The 22,752-nt window shown below is 39.5% G+C and overlaps 1 protein-coding gene across 6 annotated transcripts in view; it reads right to left on the bottom strand.

Annotated features, from left to right (window-relative positions):
- The window catches only part of PTPRT (protein tyrosine phosphatase receptor type T), a 501,782-nt gene that overhangs the window by 105,579 nt on the left and 373,451 nt on the right, over positions 1-22,752 (bottom strand). For all 6 annotated transcript variants that reach the window (XM_069807237.1, XM_069807218.1, XM_069807208.1 and 3 more), the window contains exons 10-11: positions 19,545-19,746; positions 16,066-16,168 (exon numbers count right to left, since the gene is read on the bottom strand). In XM_069807237.1, the coding sequence (XP_069663338.1) occupies positions 16,066-16,168; positions 19,545-19,746 (305 nt within the window). The remainder of the gene's footprint in view (positions 1-16,065; positions 16,169-19,544; positions 19,747-22,752) is intronic.

The raw sequence follows: 22,752 nt of genomic DNA on the forward strand, positions 1-22,752 counted from the left end.
AACTGTTTGCTTTTTAATTGGAGCAAAAAGCCAATGATTCTACATCCAGATGAAATTCCTGTGGGAATTCTGAGTAGCAAGCACGCAATTACCCACCCTGAAGTTTGGCCAAACCATCTCCATTACTGCAACAATTCTCAAAAGAGTAAAAGTAATTCAACTTTGCTCAGAAGATGATAACTTTCCGTGATACATTATGACCCCTAAGAAAGTGGTCAGGCACTAACTCAAAATAAACTCAGTGAGTAGGATCTGCCCTTTTGGCCTGCAAAAGCACTTTAGCTGCAAGCACATCTCTCTTTCAGTGCTGAGCAGGGTCAACCATTTGCAACTTGTTACAACTGACAATTTTGTAATACACAGCAGCGTGATTACAATCAAGGGAAAGGAGGAGTAGTTTTCCAAAAAGAAGTGCTAGAGGGAAGGAAAAAAAAGTGGACAATAGAAATAAGGAGGAGATACCCAAACTATTCTAATACTATTCTAGCTACCAGGTAGGCAGTAACATGGATTTCCTGGGGCTCTCCCCATCTCAAGCTTCAAAGCTACTTCTTCCAGCCAGTATCAGCTAACACTGCATTTGCACACATCAGGAATCAATACATCAGTTGCAAATGCCCAGCTGGATAAAAGAAAGTTTCAGTGTCATACACTGAAATTATATTAAAAGAGACAACAAAAGCAGAGCATTAAAACTCCCAATGCTATATAATAACTTCAGTGCCAATAAACTGAAAGATGATACAGTAAAACTAACTACTACTTTTCAATGTTTAATATTCAGCTACATTTGCAAGCACTGCAATCAAATCCACACATGTGCATGCTGCAGGGCAATAGAAGCAGAGCTCTTGCGTTCCTAGTGCTAAGCTACTCCACCCCACCTCACTGCAGCCAAGTAACACTGCTGTCCCCATAAACGACAGGAAAGGACTGGTTCCCAAACATCCATAAGCTGTGCTCTCCAGAGACCCCTCTAGGGATTCTAAAATCTGTGCTACTAACCGAATGCCTGACTTCCTAGAAGGCCGGGGAGCTGACTGTCCTGTTGTGCAGCTGCACACTCCCAACACTGGGCTCCTTGATAAATTTCACAGGTCTTAGATAAATAAATCCACATTACTTTAATAGAAGCTTTTTAAAGTTTTTGACAGCTCCATTCTAAATCACTGATAAAAGCACCAGCCCTAATGGTCACCGCAGCACAAATGTTGTCTGCAGAGGAAGAAAATGTGCTCTTATCATCATCTACAAGGTAATCTTTTAAATGATGAGTTCTTTATTCAGTGTAGAAGCACAAGTGTGGATAATCAACATTCCAAGTCGCAGCCCATTTCTGTGCAACTGAGATCTTTCTAAGCGCTGTTAGAGTTCTCCTTCCCCTGCTCTTGATTTCTTTTCGTGCTGCTTGCAGCACGATTTGAGGAGGGACTGAGGAAGCACTTGTCCACAGATCTAGCCATGTATTTAGACCAGACTCAGGTTCTGGAAGTAGGATGTGCATGAATGTGGAGGGCAAAAGCTGAGTCAGGGCTTTCCGTATAGCATTCAACATCTGGTTGGTGCACTTTGGTATCCTGACATGATACTTATCAACAAGGTAAAATCTTAACTATACCCCTGATAATGGTATGGTATGAAAAGGACTCTAATTTCTTTGTAACCTTACAATGATTCCTGTGCTGGTTTTGGCCAGGATAGAGTTAATTTTCTTCATGGTAGCTAGTGTGGGGCTATGGTTTGGATTTGTGCTGGAAACAGTGTTGATAACACAGGGATGTTTGGGTTACTGCTGAGCAGTGCTTACACAGAGTCAAGGCCTTTTGTGCCTCTCACCCCACCCCACCAGTGAGGATGCTGGGGGGGCACAAGAAGTTGGGAGGGTACACAGCCAGGACAGCTGACCCCAACTGACCCAAGGGATATTCCAGATGATAGGACATCATGCTCAGCATATAAAGCTGGGGGAAGAAGAAGGAAGGGAGTGACGGCGTTTGTCTTCCCAAGCCACCATTAGGTGTGATGGAGTCCTCCTTTCCTGGAGATGGCTGAACACCTGCCTGCCCATGGGAAGTGGGGAATGAATTCCTTGTCTTGCTTTGCTTGCATGTGCAGCTTTCACTTTCCCTATTAAACTGTCTTTACCTCAGCCCAAGAGTTTTCTCACTTTTACTCTTTCAATTCTCTCCCCCATCCCACCAGCAGGGGAGAGAGCAAGCGGCTGCATGGGGCTGAGCTGCTGGCTGGGGTTAAACCATGACATCCCCTCACCTGACTTATTAAAGCTTAAAAGAAACAATGCTTCTGCAGCTTAGTATTCCCTCTGGACCAATTTTGGTATTAAATTTTCTTAAATGTATCATATAAAGATTTCATATATTTTCATTTAATTTTAATATTTAACACATAAATATATTATCAGCCATACATTATTTCCAATAATATTTTCTCCTGGGGAACAAAAATAAGTGGCAATTAGTACAGCCGGATCTCGCAGTGCATTTTTTAGCAGATTATTGTGAGCAGATTTTGCAGTTCACCCTACAGATTACAGCAACTTCTCATTTCTAGCTCAAATGAACACATTACTTTCAGAATAACTGTTTGACAGGCTACAGGAAATAAGATATTACCAAAGGGTAGAGTTTTCCTTATTAATAGTTATTTTAATTCAAAGAAAGAAGGACAAAAAGGGCAAATGAAGTAAGGATGGAAGAGACTTGCATCTTCTAATAGCTGTGTCATCTCAGACTGCAGGCATGTGGGATGTAGCAGCTGACATGGAGCTGGACATTGAGTTTCTATTGTTGCACCTACTCTGTGGAATTAACAAATTCAACACTTTTGAAAAGGCTATCCAAAAACATGAAAATCAAACCCAAATACTATCTGACCAATCCACGAGAGTTAATGCTGCACAGAGGTGAATAAAAGGCATCCGGTGCATATGAACAGGTTAAAAGCTACAATAATTACAGGGGCCAACAACCAATTCAGCTTCTTTTCTCTTATTTACAATACAAACATTTTTAAGAAGCATGCTCTTAAGACCATAAGAGCATTGTCAGCATAGTGGTTCATACCCAAGCATCACACAGAAGCCCCAGATAGCAAGTGTTGATTTCCTACTGCAGAGTTCTGCAACAAACTACAGAAACCAGATAGAACTTCAGTCATCGGACAACCAGGCTTGCCCACTGGAAATGTTCACTGGAAATACACCCTCAGACCTGTTCCCCTGGATGTTATTTAAGTATGGCAGACCTGATACCAGCCAATTTTTTTTATTTTTTTTTAAGAGCTCATTTTTTAAGTTAACAGTTAAGTCACAGAATCCAGGCTACTGATACTTAACATTAGCTTTTTTATTATCTGGTCCTCCTTTTAACTTATGGTCCCATTAAATTTGGTTGAGCCAATGTAAATATATTTGTATATATCCATGAAGGTTCATCACCTTTATTCTGGCAGCATGGAGCCATCTCCCATGATACTGGAATGGGAGAGGGCTTGATGTGTTGCGTGACACTGACATTTAGAATTAACATTAGCTATTGAATGTGCATATGCTTGTTTTACAGCCAAGTTGATTTCAGTGATGCAAACTGAGACAGAAGAGTAGCATCAACATCTTTATTTTCTCTTTCTTAAAGTTATCTAAATAAAAGCCTGAATTCTGCCACATAGACAATAAGAAATAAAATAATGGGAAATTTGAGGAAATATAATAGGGGTGGAAGCTAGAAATATCCCATAAATATTTGTCAGTACTCTATAGAGCTTAGTCTAAAAATTGTGAAATTAAACAGTAAATGAGATCCTTCTTACAGTGTGCCTCCAGCCCTCCCATGAACTCGCACAGAAGGGATTTTGTAAAAAATTCAACCCAAAACCACTAAACTCTAAAAAAGATTTATATAACATAAATTCTACTAATATTTACAAGAACTAAATGGCTAACTGCCATAAAGCCTGATGCTGAGACTCGTTGTTCTGAGCATACACTGCATCTACAGCACCACTTTCCTTTGGCTATAATGGGGAGTATTTCCTCACCAGGCTCCTCCTGCAATCCTGTAATCAAACGTTCAGGCATTCAGAATCGACTCCACAGACAGTTTCCAAGTTCATAAAGTTTTCTGGCTTCAAATGGGTGCCAATATATTCCTGAGAATTAAGTTACCTACTTCACATGTTCTAAAAGATCACCCTTAATATCTTCAATAGTACCTTTAATCAGAAGCTCTGAAACTAATCTACAAAACATAATGAACTGAGTTTCACAGCCACCTAGGATGTACATACAGGACCCAGTGCACTGTTCTGCAATTTTCTGTCATTTAAGAACTGATTCAAAACCCATTAAAATCAATTAAAGATTGCTACTGTTCCCATTATGCTTTGGAACAGCTCCATGCAGAATACAATATGCTAAAGTTAAGGTTAGCTTTCAATAAACTTTTTTATGCAGAAAATAGGAAAAAAAGGAGATGGTTCTGCAGTGTCATCTTCTGGAATATGCTTGGCTATTTCAAACATTCAAAAACTAGCCCATTGCTAATATTGGGCTGCACTGTCATCAATCAGCTTGTTCGCATCTGCAAAGTACTCACAAAAATAAAGTTTATAATAGTGATGCTACTCGAGGAAATAGTCTCTCATATTTCAAAATTATTCACACCAGATCCTTCATTTTGAAGTTATTTTTGTGTGTTCTTTTAACATTCATTTAAATTAACCAACTCTTCTAGTACATTCACTGAAGTTGAAGAATACCAACAAAGTATCCAAATTCAGCCAAATTTGTAAAAATGGCACAGAAAGAAGAGATGGTAATTACTGCCATTGCTATGAAAAAAACCTGCTGAGAAAGAGCCAATAATAATGTAATCCATTTAATCAAGAAGGCTGGTAAGAGTCTCTTCACATTTTCTTCTAGTCTCATATTCAGTTCAGTAGTCTAGATTTACTACCAAAGCATGTTGTACCCTGAAATTCATGAAACAAAGGGTAACGATTTCACACTTGGATAATACTATCTGGAGTCGGAGTTTTCACATGGGCTTTCTTTTATCGCCAAAATTTCAAGCTTTGTTAAATTTCTATAGTGATTTAAATGGGCTCTAGATAAAGTAAGAAAGTTTAAAGACTGCCTGCTCCCTGTATAGAAAAGAGATATGGTCCTGTATTCTCCCCAGTCAGTATCAGTAACTGTGATGTCCTACCTGTGGGACAGGTGGCGGGATCTCTTTAAGGAATTGTGCACTCTGTCAAGCTTAAGAAAAAAAAAAAAAAAAAAAGGCAAACCCAAACAAAATATTTGTATTTGTAGAAAAGCATCCTGCCAGCATCACTATATCAAATGCTATCTTTGGCCAGAATACTTTGTCAGAAATTTCTTTGCAGTCATATTGCAGCATTATAGAAAATTCCCACAACAGACTAAAAAATGAAAAATCTATTAGAAAGTAGCCAGGTTTTTTGCTTTTTGTTGTTGTTGTTGTTTTGTTTTGGTTGTTTTTTTTTTGTAAAAGAAGTGGTAATGTCAAATGTAATGTCCCATGGCCTCAGATCCTACATGGGTAGACATTTATCCTGACAGACCTCTGAGGTACAATAAATAATTACCCCACCATTGCAGATGTATAAAGAGTGGCACAGAGAAAATGCAATGAGTGACTTGCCCAGTATCACACAGTATCAGCTGTATGTAAACAAATCCCCACATTCTTGTCCAATATTCCTACTTCCACCCACCAGCCAATATGTCCTGTCTAATGGAGTCTGGAGTTTCCAGCCTGAACACATGCTAATCCTACAAAGTCTTTCAAAAGGACAAAATTAAAAAAAAAAATGCTATTTCTAGGTATGACTTGACATGTGACCTGCAGAGATGAAGGAGGAGCAGACAGCAGTGGGAAAGAGAGGTGTTCTGGAGACTGCCTCTTTCTCAGAACTGCACCGCACAAAATACACAACAGATTGTCAAACTTCCACCAACGCCAGTAACAATGTTGTGCCAATAAGCAGGTGTAATGACGGTTTAAATAAACAGCTGTGTGCGTGTGCCCATCTAAACACCTGTGTGTATGCACATATGTGTGTATCTATACATAAATACATATACTAAAATTAGTGCTTCCAACCTCATAATGATCCACTCACCATTACTCTTCTATGAGTGATTAATGACCGCATCTTTCCAAGGAAGGACACCTACTGAAAGAAATCTAAAAATGCAAATATTCCCATATAGTTCTGAGCAAGTCTAATCATCCCTGCAATGTCTGTGCACAGCAAAGAGCAATGTGGTAACACGCACAAAGTAAGTAGTTGTCAAAAAGACAACTGTATTGACAGTCAGTATTTACTTACCAAAAAGAAGGATTTGTGTGCTTAAAAGCCCATTTTTCCCAGCTGTATCGTTTGGTCTAATAAAAGATGCTATCCATACTCACAAAATTACCTCCTTTCCATCCCCAGACCACCAGAACACTGCTACTGCATCTATTTACTTGTATTATATGTGCATCATTCTTTTAAATGCTTTAAATTATCTCAGTTTAATCTTCTTGGAAATAAAAATTTAAAAAAAGAAAGAAAAAAAATAAAGAACCAGAGGGCATTTCAAAGCTCTGTGTTCCATTATCTCAGCCATCTCCATAAGCCTGACCTGGCTTGCAACACAGATTAGACGTAATAGCTGCTGTTTCCCAGTGGAACAGGCCCAGTCCCTATCTCTCCAGTTCAATGTTATTTTGCGCTGGCAGATTAAAGATAATGAGTGCAGACAGATACAGCTTTTGCTGCAACAGGAGCTAATGTTAGTGGCTTTGGAGGTGTTTTTTCCCTCCTGAGCCACCTGCCGTCTGTTTGATCTACAAAAAAAATCCCAACCCCTTTTTTATTAATGTTGCTTAGCATTAAACAGGCATCACTGACTGAGGTCTTGTCGTCATCCTCAGTGATCACTGGTTTAAGACCAGAAGGAAGTTTCAAGAACAAGAGCCACCAAAGTAGTTCTTTCAACAGTGTGCAGGAGAAGGAGAGACTATGGCATGCCCTTACTGAGACTGCCCAATACCTTCTGCCATGTCCTTCATAAAAGTGGTGGCTTGGACAAGGGGATGGGTATATTTGCATATTCTCAGTCAGAATTAATTTGGGTATTTCCAATGGCTTCCATGAAATTAGGTCCATTTGGATGCAGGCATAATCTGCTTTGGATTTCAAAGCTTTCTCTCCCTTTTCCACAACCATAGCTACCAGGCTGCAGAGGGAAAACCTGCACATAAGAATCTTATTTGTTTTTTAAGAGAAAACACTAGAAAAGTATTTTTGTTGGGTTTGTATGTGTTTGGTTTTGGTTGTTTGTTTTTTTTTTTAAACTAAAAGGCTAAGAAAAACACAAGACAAAACAGGGAAACCTGCTCTATTTCTAACCTCAGGAGAAACTTCATTACTAGACAAGCCCCATATGGTCAGGTAACAGTCTACTCACAGTTACATCGTCAATGTACAATAGAAAAGATGAGCTCTCCTGGGTAAGGGTAATACAGATTTTTAGCACCTGAAGCTGCATGAGTATCAGACAGATTCTCTTCACCTTTTCTGGACACTTTGTGCTTTTCAGAAAGTGCAAAGTGATCATGCTTCTGACACCAGGCAGAGGTCTTAAACGGTACCTTCACTACAACATCTCCTGCCCCAGAACAAAGGAAAACTGAGGATGGAGAAAGGGGAGAAGGAAAGTCCCAAGGGCAAGGACTTCTCTGCAGCAACGTGCAGCTAGTCCATCATCATCTGTAAACACTTTTTACCTCCACCATAGAGGGAACGGGACAGATTGAAACATTAGGAGGTTGTATCTGATAATCCTGTAGTTCACCAACTTCCTTCAAAACTAAGCGTAGTTTTGATACAAGAGAAAACATTAAATATAAGGTGTATGTTTTGGCAGGAAAAAACCTCAACCTGCATCAACATCAGCTCCTGTAGTTACTTTGGAACCTGTCAAGGTGGGTGACAATGGAAGTTGGCATTGCCTCCTCTTCTGTTTTGCTGTTTGACCTTTCCACTAGAAATACTGTGCACTCAACCTCTCTCCTCACCTTCCTCTCTTGCACCATGACTACTTTTAAGTAAACCAGTCCTATTCCCCCTTCCTTTTGCACAGTAAGCAAATCCCTCACCATCTCCTAGCTCTGACTTTTGCTTTGGAAAAGCGCTGTGCAAGGAGAACTAAAATTATAGAGAGGCAGAATAGCATCATGGCTGCAGAGGTTTATTCTTCTGAATTGTCTGGCTGCATTTATGATAATCCCTTCATTCCATCTGCAGCCCACGCACTGGTGCAGCAACCCCCTTTTCTAGTTTCAAGAAATTATGCATTCATTATGGAGGAAATTAACACCTCAATGCAAACTATAATTAGGAATTCTTCAATTCGGTTTATGCTTTTTCAATTAGGGCCTCTATAATTTTAATCACAGGAGCATTAACATGTTTCCGGAATTTATATACCTGTAGTATAATTAAATCCTGAAATGCCTTAGTCTGCAACAGCAAAGCAGAGCTTACTCATCTTCCCTTTTATCATGTTTCTGTGTTACTATAGACGTATTGAGGGGCACCTGCTAGCGTAAACATTGCCTGCCACATGCAACAGAATAGAGCCAACTTCGTTTCTGGACTCATCATCCTTACTCCTGGGTAGAGGGACTGCTGGCTGGATAAAGCTTGTGCACTGCTTCTGAGGGGTGGACATTTGCCAAGGACTTGTGTCCAGACTCATCCCATCTCTTTTTAGGTACCTTAAGGAGCTGCTTCAGTTAGGTAAATCATCCTCTGTGGTCTGCAAAAAGAGCCAAGCTCCTTCCTGTGGGCTGCTCCAGTCCCCAGTACCTGTGGTCAGGCTCAGTTCGTCCCATTGAAGGGTCTGATCCAAAGGCTCTCACAGGCAAAAAGAGGCTTGGCAGTATGCCTCGAGAAATTCAGCGTTTCTAATTTTTAAAATCTTTTACACCATTTCCTATTATCCTTTTATTCTGTGATAACAAGGAAGGGGCATGTTGGCTCTGGGAGCTGCGAAGCAAAGAAATGTCTTGGAGAAAGAAACCTTCAAACCGGCAACTACAGGTATTTTCTCCTGTTCCCTCATCTTACTGGTTGACAGCTTGATGTGAGAAGTTGGCCATCAATTTGCGATTCTCAGCTTAAAGTTCAGACTTCATTAACCTTTTGATTGCTGGAATTTAATCCGACAGTTTACATGGACAGCATAAAAGATTTATGCAAAAACATTCACTCCCCCACTCTCAGTATCCTCAGGCCTTCATAAAACTAAAAAGTGTTATCAAAAGCTTCACTGTAGAACTAATAAAATGCTCCTTGACACAAAAGAATTGGCTCTACGTAATTTGATTTTTAAAATATTATCATTACAATATATGAAAATTTTATGTCTTTCCTCTCCCATTTCTTTCTGTCTACTGCCAAAGTTCTCTGTGGAATGGTTAGTAAGACACAGCAAGTCATCCAGGCTCAGAGAACAGATATGTTTCTGATGGTTGATAAATGGGCAAAGGCATGACCCTTTTTATGCAGCCTTTTTATGACCCTTTGAGGGACAGTATTCTCAGATGAATAGTATGCTGATCCAGTAAGAAAATGCATTTCCTGTACCGGATGAGACAATTGACCCAAAATGCCCCTTATCCTCATTTTTTAGGGTCAACACCTCTTCAGGGGGAACTAAAATAAACCTTGAAACATCCATTCAACTAATTACGCCATGCTACACATAAAAGACTAAATATTCCTTCCCAATACTTATGGTTGTCACCTTGCATCCTGATGCATTCCTATATCTCCATTATGCTTCCCTCCTGATACAGTAGGAAAAGCACTTCTAAGATTCAGAATAACTTCAAGTACCACTGAAGTCATCATATACGATCTAAACCCACCATCCAGTGACTCCAGTTGAAATGGACATGTATGCTCAGGTTTGCAGTGCTCTGGTCAGCTCACCAGGGTTTGGAGACACTGATGAGGTCAAGTCTGCAAATGCTTACTGTGTAATTCTACTCTTTACCTTTTTGGTATAATAAACATCATGCTGATCTACGCAGCTGCCATTATTCCACGCCTTTCACCCAAATTCTCATTTTTATTCTCTCACATTCACACATAGTTAAAGAAAAAGGTGATCTGGTTTATCTTTAAGAGGAAAGAAAGTCACTCATTTACCTTCGAACTCTTGCCTAAATTAAAGGCAGAATGCCATGCAGGAGAAACCCAGGCTGAATGATTTCAGAACAATATCCCTGAGGTATATTATAGAAGATGTTAATTAATACAGATAATTAGGCTTATAATATCAGATGCCTAGATTGATAATCTCATTCCTCATTAGATACTACAAAATTAAAAGATCTAATGTGATGACTGTTTGCCCTGTATTCAATCAACCAAGTCATGTGATGCATACATTTGAATATGAGTTTAGAAAAAGCAGGCCAGGAGTTTTACTTTCCAGGTATTTATAACATGCCTATCAAGGCAACTAAACTTTCAGAACTACCAAGGGCATGATAATTTGTTATGCTCCCCCCATAGCTTTCAATATTAGAACCTTTTTTATTGTTTTGCTGATCCTTGACTCCAGTCTATTTTCAAACACAAGGTACGCTGTGTGGGAGTTTTAAGAACAAGAAATTGCCACCCCTTCTTGGCATTAATGAATTAATTATCAACATAAATGCCTGAGGCAAGCTCATGTCATGCCACTAAGAAGTTACAAAGCAGCAAGCTCAACAGCACTGCTCCCTATATAGCTATGGAGACCTATACACCAAAGCCACCATCCGTAAAACAAAACAAAACAAAAACCCCAGCAAAGTTTCCAAGTTCATAGCTTCTTGTCTCATTCCTCCTTCACCGCAGAATCAAGGTCACTAGGCTTGCAAACTTCTCCTTCATAAGGACAGAAAGAACTACTGTGTGTTAAAAACAAAATCAAAATAAGGATGCTAGTGAGAATGATACAGGAAAGGATGAACAGATGCTTGAATTTGCAAAAAAAAGAAAGAATTATCTGGAGATTAAAATTATAGACTATGGCTCCAGAGATTCTCAATTTCTACTTTGTTGCAGACTGAAAGGGAAAGCAAGTTTTATCAGTCTCAGTTCTCCAAAATAAAATGGAAGCAATACCACTCCATCACAGGAAATTTTCATTTGTTACTCTATGTAGGAATACATAAGTATACAGATATGTCATACGGGTTGGTTGGCTTGGAGAATAGCTTGAGCAAAAATCCAGAAAAAAACACTGTTCTTAGGTGTTCTGTTAGATAACATTACAGCTGTTTTCTCTTAATTTGTTTAGCATCATGTAGACCAAAAATATTTCCTTGATTTCATGCTTGGGAAACCAAGAATCAGATGATAATACTCAAGAGTAACATGGGGCTTGGTCCATATAAATTAATTTCTCCTACTGGCTGGCTGTTGATATGAAAATATTTGTTTCACCTTTGCTCAGTACTTCTAAATATATTTAAAATATTTAAACTCCTGTTCTTCTATTTACATTTACTTATTTCCTTTAAGATGTACATTAATAAACTAACCCATCCTTCCTCACCATCAAAGTGATTACAAGTATCTGACCATTGCACACATACATAATGACTCTCACCTAAATATATTTCTCCAGGATCACTTACATATGCTACTTACACTGCATATATATATATATATATATAAAATATACATATATTACCCCCCCACGTATCTATATGCATAAAGGCAAGTGCAAAGATTGATTCCTTTGTTCTAATAATAATGTTCTTTAGCACAGTACAGGCGTCAGGTGCCTAAAGACTGTCCTGTACCTGCGTGCTTGCAGACACACGAAAGAACATCATAGATTATTTACTGATACACCCCAGAGAACCACAGGAAGATAGCGAGATTAAATCCCTCTTTTTCCAACAAAAAGTTCTCTATTGTCTGAAACCTTAAAAAATAATGGCAGACTCTTCTCTAACGTCCTTCTACAGTGTCCTACAGCTCCAATACACAGAGCAGCATATTGACAAGGCAATCACACCTAAGGGGAGCATTTATTTAAACTCTGAAATCCTCAAAACTAATACATGCTCTGGAAATTTTATTTTCTCCATAATAGTAGTATAGGTAGATTGATAGAACCAACTGCATGTTAATAAACCAGATGGACTTTCAAATATCCAACACACAAAAAACAGTCCAGTGGACATGTCATGTAGATAAAATCCCTCATGGTGGTATTTTCAAGCAGTGAATGGGATATAAATTCTCAAATAGAAGTCTAAAGATGTCATATGTGAATAATCTATGAAGGACTGACTCAGCCCTCCTGACAATAACAGATTCAAAGGCAGAATTATCCTCAAAATCACACTGGAGATTTTCAGGAAAGAGTTGAGGAGTAAAGATTGAGAACACCTGCATTCTTCTTTCCTCTTCTGAATCTATTATAGATGAATGTCAGTCTTCAGCAAATCAATCATAGCACCATTCACAGGTTTTAGATTGATATAAGAACACCTAAAAGTTATTTTTAAAGGGCAACGTGGAGTCAAGCTCTGCAGGTTATACCATGGAAAATAAAGGCAAGATGAAATGCCTATGCCACAAGGGAGAGTATTTATGATTGCTGAGGCTTCATCTTTCTTTTGGCGATAGGACAAAATAGATCAAAGAATATCTAAGTTTCTATTATTTCTATTAGCTCATATGAAAGCATCTTCATTGTTATCTATAGATCATTAACAATGCCAAGTTCATGATCATTAGCTTTATAAACAACCTCATTTAAGTTATTTATCATGAGCACTGGGGAACATCAGAAATGTCTTAATGTTGAAAGTTACTTTGGATTTGGTGTACCTGCATTTCAGATGAATGGAAATACAAGGAATCTTATTTTAAATATTCTACAGTATTACTCTAAAAATGATCTTGCAGACCATACTCCATCTGTATGCTGCTCTGACTACAGCAGAATGAAATAACACAAGTCAAAGTCACATAACTATCTTATGTATAGATACTAGTTTACAGTCACACCCCCACACGTTCTCCAACTCACCATCCCCAGCATATAAGAGGAAATATTAAGAATAATTACTGTATATTAATTTTTTTTCATCTTCACAGTTTGGGAGGACTATAATAAAAACCTGGAGCACTGCAGAGCAGAAACTGTCAGGTTGATGAGTTGAGGGGTTGACCTATTCCTGCATAGTGAAAGATGTGAATATCAGAGGTTTTATAAGAAGGCATAAGGAAAATCTATTTCAGACTTTCAAGTACGTTTTCAGACCCACCTCAGGCAGGCTGGGATACAAAAGCTTGGTGTGCAAAAGGAAAGGGATCTAGGAAAGTATGGTCATGTCTACAAGGGAGGCCAGGAGAACAAGCATCCTACAAGCATGCTGCATCATGCAGGATTCCCTCCCGTGACCTCTGCACCACCTTGCTGATGCACATGGAGATTTCTCAGTCATTTTTCTCAAATCTGTGTTTGCATTAATGCCTTTGGTAACTGAAGAGAGGATGGCATCAGACTAAGAGGGGGTCTAAGTCATTTAAGTTTGTATCAGAATTTTAAAGCATTTTGAAAATCAGTTTTATCATATTTAATAGAGATGAATGGAAAACATTACATTGGTGAAGGAGAAATAAAACACACACAACCAAAGAGTAGAACAACTAACCAGACAACAACAAAGAGGATATATTGGATCTCAGCTTGAATACAAAAAAAAAACACTGAGGAGGAAAAACACTTCATTCTTGTGTGTTAAGAGTGTCACAAGCAGTTCACAGTATCTTGTTGTTCTAATCTGCTGGGTGCTGTTGAGGCCTCTGAGGGAATGCTACCTGCTTTTGGATATGGTATTTTGAGAGAATTTACACAAATTGGAGAGTGTGCAGAACAGACTGAAAAAAAAGGGAAGAGGTTGGGGAAATCTAAGGTTGAAATAACTGGATTTGTTGAGGCTAGACTAAGAAGTCTATATGGTTATACAGAGAAAGGTATTCACACATTCTGAGGCAGTCATGGTTAATAAAAAGCTAAAATTCTCCCCAAGATTCCCCTCACCCCCTATCCATTCTGGTTTTCATACCCACGTCTGTAAGTTAATGAAATGGGCTCATAATAGGAAGTAATCTTATCGCTTAGATGTGGCATGTAAATATCACTCTCTGCAAATGTGTGTTTAATAGGCTACAATGCAATTAAAGAAACCAGAGTGAAAATTTATTAAAAAATCTACCAAATTTTTTATAACAGATGCATTTGCTGGAAAAGACATTATTCACTGAATGCAGTTAAAGTATAGTAAATTGACTTAGAGAAAAATCACAAGACTTTTCAACAAAAAGACAAAATAGCAACACTCTTAAGATAGCAGGTGGTAAAACGAGATACAGGAATGTTTCCCCATATAAAGAAATAAAACAAAACAGAGCTGTGTGGTTTTACTGCTCTTTTCCAGCAGAAAAACATCCCTAAAGGACTCAGAAAATAGGCTCCTAAATTTGGTTGTATGGAGTACCAGAGATTGAAAGGGAAACTTTAAAATACATTACTCAGAAAAACTAGAAAAGGGATAGTGCTGTCTTAAAGAGCAGATTTTTTTGCTTGAGAGTATGAATGCAATTTGGGGGGAAAGCTGTCACATAGGGTGGACTACCAATTGATACAGGATATTTCATTAAATCAAGAAGTATACCTCTGAGCAATTTGCTCCTGAGTACTTAGAAGGACATCCTTCAAAAGCACTAAGAACCTGTCAGTGGGGCACAGAAACCCAATTCACGTTGCAAGAAGGCATGATGGGTTTTTAAAACACCACCCATAGGAAAAAGTTCAAGTCTCTTGTGAAAACTGGAGGTAAAAGCCTGAAGAGCCTACAGGGAGGTAATGACTGCTGGATACCTCTGCAAAGGAGTATCCAGTATTTTTATCATAAGCTATTCTAATTCCCACTCTTGCTAAGGAGACTGGCAGGATGAATGACCAACTGGCACTTCTGCCAGCAACAGATAAGGCAGCGCCAGCTCAGAAGGGAAGTTTGTTCATCTGTGCTGGTGCCTTTCACCAAGTACAAATTCACCTAGACAGAAGAGAGCAATGCAGTACAGACCTCTGTAAGTTGTGTTTCCACAGTCAGGGAGTGATCTGCAGTTGAGTGGCACTTAGGTACATGGTTTAGTGGGACTTGGCAGTGTTACGTTTATGGTTGGACTCGATGATCTTGAAGGTCTTTTCCAACCTAAATGATTCTATGATTTCAGCACCTCATCATGAAGAACAGGACCCAGCTCAGGCACAGAGATGTTTTCTGCAAGGTCCTTGCTCTTCCACAGGTGCCTGTGCAGCTCCCTCCTCCTAAATCCTCTACTCTGCCAGTGGAAATTGTGCTTGCCTACAGCTGGCAAAGCCTCGCTAAGCCAGAGTTCATTTTTTCTGAACTAGATCACTACTTCACTCCACAGCCAACCCAGAAGCAATAGCTGGATTATAACATAAAGATGTGAGGAGCGTGGTTAGATCCAGAATCTGAACAAATGCATCCACAAACATTAAAGGTAGTTCGGGCATTCATACGATAGTTACAAAAAGGCCTTGTCCATCACGGAAGAGAGGGCAGGAGATGGAGGCCTGAAGCCTCCTCCACTTTTGCATGGTGACGGTCAATTCACAGCATCACAGTCCACAGCTGCACATACTCCAGTGCTGCAAAGGCATCTGAAGTGATGCTGAAAGGGTAATAACCCTGTGCAATGCTATCAGTAATCCTTCCCGGAGGTTAACAGCGGGAGGCAAGTAAGTTGAGACGTTTATAAAAGGAGACTGAAAGACAGAATCAACAGCAGAGTTGGCCTTTTAGTCAGCGTTCGCTTTCAGCAGCTACTTTGTCAGACGAGAATGAGAAAGGCGTGAATAAAGCCTGGGGAGGAAGGAGAGGGGAGAACTGTGAAAAAAGAAGACAAAACACCTACCTGACAGGTGCTCCTCGGGACTGAGCAGGCTTCAGCATAACAGTGATGGTAGTGTCAGTCTCATTCAGGGGGGAGTCCGTGTCGTATTCTGGCATTGATGGTGCTATGGCAGAACAAAGAGCAATACGTTAGCTACACACCACTTACTGTCTTTGGTAGTGATGGCAACGTAATATTAACATTTCTTGGAGACCATTTAACATTTCTCAAATGAAACATCAAAATACTTCCCAATGTTATGACCAAAATTGTCAAAACTGCTTAAATATTTGCACACTCTTTTCCTATTAAAATTAAACAGGAATTGGGCACCCAAATCTTCAAGCTGGCTTCGGAAATCCCTTTTTGAATTTTTAAGACTTAGTAAACCTTTGAGATGGGATCATTCCTTCAATTTTAAAGGTGAAGAAAGAAAACTGCATGGACATTATAAAAGACCACTTAGAATGAGTGAATCAGTGGCAGAGCTAAGAATAGCACCCAGGAAACCTGGTTCTTGTTCACTGTTTTGGTCATTGGATTAGACCTCCCACATCTTAGAGTTTTTAATACATAGACTTAAGCTGTGTCTCCTTGATTAGCTGCAGGGTGTGTTATGAAGCACAAAAGATGAAGAGAGAGGAGCACAAATTAGCCAGGTTATTTTAGCACTCAAACCCATGACATTTTACCCCAGTGCTTTAGTGATGCTGAATCAACAGACAGCTGCACAGCCTGCAATGATATACTCAGGCAGTACCCAGCCATGGCATCCCCATCGCTTTGCTGACATGTTCCCCAAAGCAATACAGAAAACCACTGAATATTCACACTTAGCCAAAGTCTAGTTTCTACTTCTGCTTTGTTATCTTCTATTAGGATCATTTCATGAAAGTAGGATAGTTTCCTTAGGAAACATATTTTACTTATTACGTTACTTCTTTCTTCCCCAGTAGCAGACATCTGGGACAATTTTTACTGTGGAAGAACTGAAGAGATCACGAGATCAGAGCAGCATTAAATTTATTCCGAAGATGCAAGTTTTGTTGAAATATCTTTGAAGTAAAAAGCAAACAGAAGAATTCACACAAATAGTTCATCTGTAACTCGCAAGGGCAAGCTGCATTGCGGGGGATCCCATATTTAATCCTCTCACAGTGATTTCCACTGTAATCCTGTTTACAATCAGGATTTTTATCTAAATGCCTGAACACTGTCAAGACAGTGGTTGCTATTATCAGCTCAGCTACTGACTTCCCTGTCAATAAGCTGGCAATGAGTTCAGAATGAATGCCAATTCCTTAATGAGGATTTCTCTGAAAAAGGTGCTCTGCATCAAGGGGAAGCAGTGTGAGTCATTTAAAGAAGATGCATGTCACCAGTGGTCTTCTATACCAGAGATCACCGTAGTTGCTGGAGATGCCACAGCAAGAATTGTTCAGCGCCTGCTCTGGCCAGAGGGGATGGTGCTCCAGCACAACACAGTACTACAAACAGGTTACAAGGCCAGTTTGGACACCAGAAACAGGCTGGACTCTGCCTTTGCAGGCTCCATCCTCTTTTCTAGACTAGCTGCAGTGCTGCACTGGTGCCACTAAATTGTTTCTGGTATGTTAGCTACCTCAGATGTCTCCTTCTGGCTGTGCATGAGACTTGTTTAGTTATCTTCTGTGTAAAACACTGCACCTGCCACAGAGAATTTACAATCCTACTTTCAGACACCATATAGTTAAGAAGTAAATGCAAGAAACATAGGTCTTGGCAGGACTAGCTAATGGTATTGAGTAAATTTCAGTGATTAGAGTCTGTATTAGTCACAGGACACTGAAATAAGGTATAGTAGTTTTCTTGTGTACTCAACATGGAACGGTTGTGTAGTACCTCAATAAAACTACAATTGGCAGTGATCTCTCTAAAATAGCAAGAACTGCTCATCAATTTAATGCCTATTTTGCAATATCCCGGTCCTGCCCAAAGAGAAGTCTTCAGGAATTGTGCCATTTAATTGCGATTAAGACATAAACAAATATGTCCACCCATATAAACATATACACTCACGCATTGCTACAGCATAGATGACTTTTCATTTAAAATACATATAGTCTTACAGGGACATTCCAGTCAATGCAAAAATCCTTCTTTTTACTAACCTTGGGACTGCCTGTTAAAGCAAGTTTAACAGTAGTTTCCAAATTACATGTATAGGACTGACCATGCAATGAGATAATCTAATGTCAGAGACTAACCTAAAGCCTGTATGGAGTCTGTGCCTACCTGTTGCGAACCAGATGTTTGGAAGATGGAGAAAAAAAAAAAAAGATGATAAAGCAAGCTCAGTGTGCATACAGTTAATAATCATGCAGGCTTCTAACACAATTTGAGCACTCACTGAATAATAAAATGCAAAGAAACTGCATCAGAGGGAAAAAGCACTACCATTACTGTGTATTTTATTTCTCTGGTCACAAGTGAATAGAGTGCATGCTGTGCCTTCCCTTCACAGCAGGGCTGCATAAACCCTAACAGTCTGCAGAGCTGTTATGACAGTTAATGGCTTTACTTCAAGTGGTTGAGACACAGGCTTTTGCACTAAATGTTAAGGGTTCAAACCCTGCTGACGGTTAGTGGAGGGAATGGATACATTTTACTTCCTTAAAATTTACACTGTCACTTACTGCTAACAACTTATTCTTATTAACCAATTTTGAAATAGGGCAATGGAACATACGCACTGCTGTGCACTCTTTTCTATGGCACCCAGCCATAATTTCAAGTATTACAAGTGTCCTGAACATCCCAAATGTTTATTTTGGCTTTACTGAAAAAAATGACAGTTTTAAACTCTGTTAGAGAACCTACTGTAGTGCTATCAATTAAAAGTTAAAATTAAAGTCTACATACATCTGCCCAATATCATCTCTACTATCCCTTTATCCATCTTTTTTTTTGATAGCTAGCCTAAGTTTCCTTTTTCTTCTAGAGACACATGCACTTTCTCTTTGCAATGCCTTCTGATTTTAGTGCCTTTTATATACTTGTCTGTGTACCTCAAGCCCTCTCTCTGCCCTTACTCAGAAAGAAAACATAAAAACAGCTTTCCTCCTTTATTTTAGAGTCTCCTTGCACTATTAATTCAATTACTTCATTACGTCCATTTTGCTGCATTCTGAAAATAAAAACCACATTATTGAAGGAGCTTCCCCAGCCACACAGACAATACTAACAATTATTACAGGGATAGTTAATTTGTAGAACTAATGAACGTTCTCATTTAAAATGTTCCACAAAGATATTCATGGATATTAAGATATCAACAAATTAACCACTGCATTTGTAACTCAAACACACATAGGTACTGGATTGTGGCTGTTTTAAAAATTTGCCCTATGAAACTTGTAGAGGCACAAAGCTGAATACCTTTTTATCATTTTATGCATCAGCTGCGGGTCTAAAGAAAAAAGCCCTAGAAAGTTCTTTTTTCTTCTTCTCCAAAGCAGTACCTGAAATCTTAGTTGCAATCCGTGTTGTGATGGGTGGCCCAAAGCCCTTGACTGTGCTGGCTTTGATGGTGAATGAATACGTAGTCCCTGGGTATAATCCTACAAAGAGGTGATGTGTTTCATTCCTTAGTTTGAAGACTTTCCCTCTTTGGCTGGACAGGTCAGCACTGGGATCCAGAGACCCAACGGCCTTGTATGTAATCTGCAAATGAAGAACAAGGAAAGTAAGGTGATAAGGGGCCTTCTGCACCTGGCATTTCTCTGCTCCCCTATTTTGCCATCTCTTGAGACTAGACATTGAAAATACAAGGACAGATATTATTTCAGTATCTCTAGTGAGCGGTTCTATACTTGGATGCTGGCAAACAAACATCACAATTTTTCCAAGGCTTTACTTAGGAAAAAACTAATTTCTTCTCTCGACTAAAACCTCAGCATGTGCTGATTTACAACAAAAGATGCAAAGAATTGCTTTTTGTTCCACATCTCAGAACTTCTGCAGGCAAACAAGAGCACACAGCACAACCGGCAGAATTTTCATGAGAATTTCCCATACAATCCCCCCATAGCATTCAAAAACTCTTGGTGCAAACATGGATACATTTTCCATCAAGTTTTTGGGGTTTTTTTTCCTTCTGGCAAATGGTCTTCTCATAAGGCCACTGAAAACAATGGGAGCCTTTTACTGACAACAAAGGTTTTGGAAGTATTTTCCTGTGCTAAAGAACACATGCTGAAATGAAATGGTATGTTTAAATGAAATAAATATCATCAAGTCTTTAGACAAAAGCCCTTCTCTTCTTCTCGGAGCTTGTAAGCCAGCTTCTGATATAATTTCCCTCCCCCTGTTTCGTGCCTCAGTTTGCAGGTTTACATGTGGTACCATGCCTGGTTTTTGCCTGAGATAATAAGTCAGCAGGGTTACAGACCTGGAGAGCCGTTCATGAATACACCCGTTGCTGGTGCTAACGCACCTCTAGAGGAATCCAAGCTGAAAGCACACCTTTGAAATTCTGCTCCAGCTCCATTATGCTTATCCATGGCAACCTTGTTGATATACACATACTTGCAAGTAAAACTCATGACTTATTTACCAGCCAATTCCTTTCCTGCGTTCCAAATTCAATCCAAAGGCAGCTCAATTTCAACTGAGCTGTCAATATAATATAACGTGCTCCACTGCTCTCCTAACCTCTCCTGATATTATGGGATCCTCGCTTATTTGTAATGAAACCCTATGAATAAATCAATGTATGTTAATACATGAAGTCGTCTATTTTTTATGAAGGACTCCACAAGAATCTAATTCCCAGCTTTGCTGAAGGAGCCTTTGAAAATTTTTAAGTCGCTTGCTTTATGACAGGAGGAAAAGGTTGCATTTTGAGGAAAAATAAATATACAATGTTTAAAAAGGGGGGCTTTAATAATAACAGGATAAATAAGAGGCAGAGACTGATGCTACTGACACCAGAGAAGGGTGCGAGTGTGTGAATCCTCATATTTGGACCGAGAAGAACAATTTAGACAGAGTTGACACCCAAGACAAGGCAGCATAACAGAGAAGGGCTGTGAATTACACCAGGCCCACAGAGCAGCAAGAAATTACAAAAGCAGAACTCATAAAGGAATTACAATTAAACAGCTTGCATTGAAAACCTACTAATTTTTCCAGGAATTACAACTTGATTTTAAATTTTTATTACTTGCCAGAAACCTGAGAAAGAGAGAGATCCTAGTACAACAGTCATTAAAGCAAAGTAATTAAATGCAGAGAGGAGAAATCTTTACACTTGCTCCTTTTCCTTAGGTAATGTGAGGACCATTCAACGCTGCATGGTACAGGGCAATATTTTGACAGTTCTTCCTGCATCAAGGTACTTCAGGGCAAGGGAATCTGTGTAAAAACACTATCAGAGTTAGGGTGAGCATCAAAGACCTTAAATTAAGAGACATGACCCAGTCAATGCCATAGCCAAATCCAGAAAGAAAAATGTGTTTAATCTTGTCCTGGTTTTGGCTGGCATAGAGTTAGTTTTCTTTCTAGTAGCTGGAATAGTGTTTTCGTTTGGATTCAGTATCAAAGAATGTTGATAACACACTGATGTTTTTGGTTGTTGATAAGTAGTGTTTAGAGCAAGTCAACAGTTTTTCAGTTTCTCATGCCCAGCCAGCAAGAAGGCTGGAGGGGCACAAGGAGTTGGGAGGGGACACAGCCAGGGCAGCTGACCCCAACCGGCCAGAGGGGTATTCCATAGCACGTGATGTCATGCCCAGTATATAAACTGGGGGGGAGAGGGGCTGGGGGTGGAACTCTGCTCCAGGACTAACTGGGCATCTGTCGGCGAGTGGTGAGCAACTGCATTGTGCATCACTTGTTTTGTATATTCCAATCCTATTATTATTATTATTATTATTATTGTCTGTAGGGTTCGGCGTTCGGAAGATCTCGCGATGTCACGGAAAGTTAGCGGGTTAGTCACAGCCTTATGATGTGTCTGTAATCCCTCCTACCCTTGTTAGTATAAAAGGAATTGACTGTGCAATAAAAGGCGGAAGTTGGCGCTCACACTGTGTGTGTTATCTGTCTCTTTCCCTGGTCCAGGCCGACCAGTGATCTAATCACGGCACCTTGATATGTGGCGAACGCTACAATTGTCTTCCTTTCTGTCCTATTAAATTGTCTTTATATGAACCCACGAGTTTTAATTCCCCCACCCCCAGCCCCGATTTTCTCCACCATCTCACTGGGTCGGTGGGGGAAGTGAGCGAGCGGCTGCGTGGTGCTTAGTTGCCGGCTGGGGTTAAACCATGACAAATCTGTTAGGTAGGAATGAACCAATGCAATCTGTATGCTCAATTTGCAAATCAAGTGCTAGAGAAATAGCAATTCAATAAAATTCCAAAGGGGAATCAGCAAAACAGGAGTTTGGGAAAAAGAAAGGGAACTTTGTACTGCTGGGCCACCGAAAACCACATTCACAGGATGCCCAGGTAGTGGCCTATGCGAAATCAGTGGTATTTATTTTCAAGCACATTTTATAGAAGGATATAAATGTAAGTGGAAGATGCACTTGTCCTTGATTTCTGTATAAATAAAAATATGCAGCTACCCTCACCAGTTCTAAAATCGCTACAAAAAGAGTTATTTTTCTTCATTAAAAAACCTATCCCCTTAAGGCAAACAGGGCTAGAAAAGCTTTCAAGAGAA

Source organism: Haliaeetus albicilla, chromosome 2 (genome assembly GCF_947461875.1).
Source record: "Haliaeetus albicilla chromosome 2, bHalAlb1.1, whole genome shotgun sequence".
Taxonomy (NCBI): Eukaryota; Metazoa; Chordata; class Aves; order Accipitriformes; family Accipitridae; genus Haliaeetus; species Haliaeetus albicilla.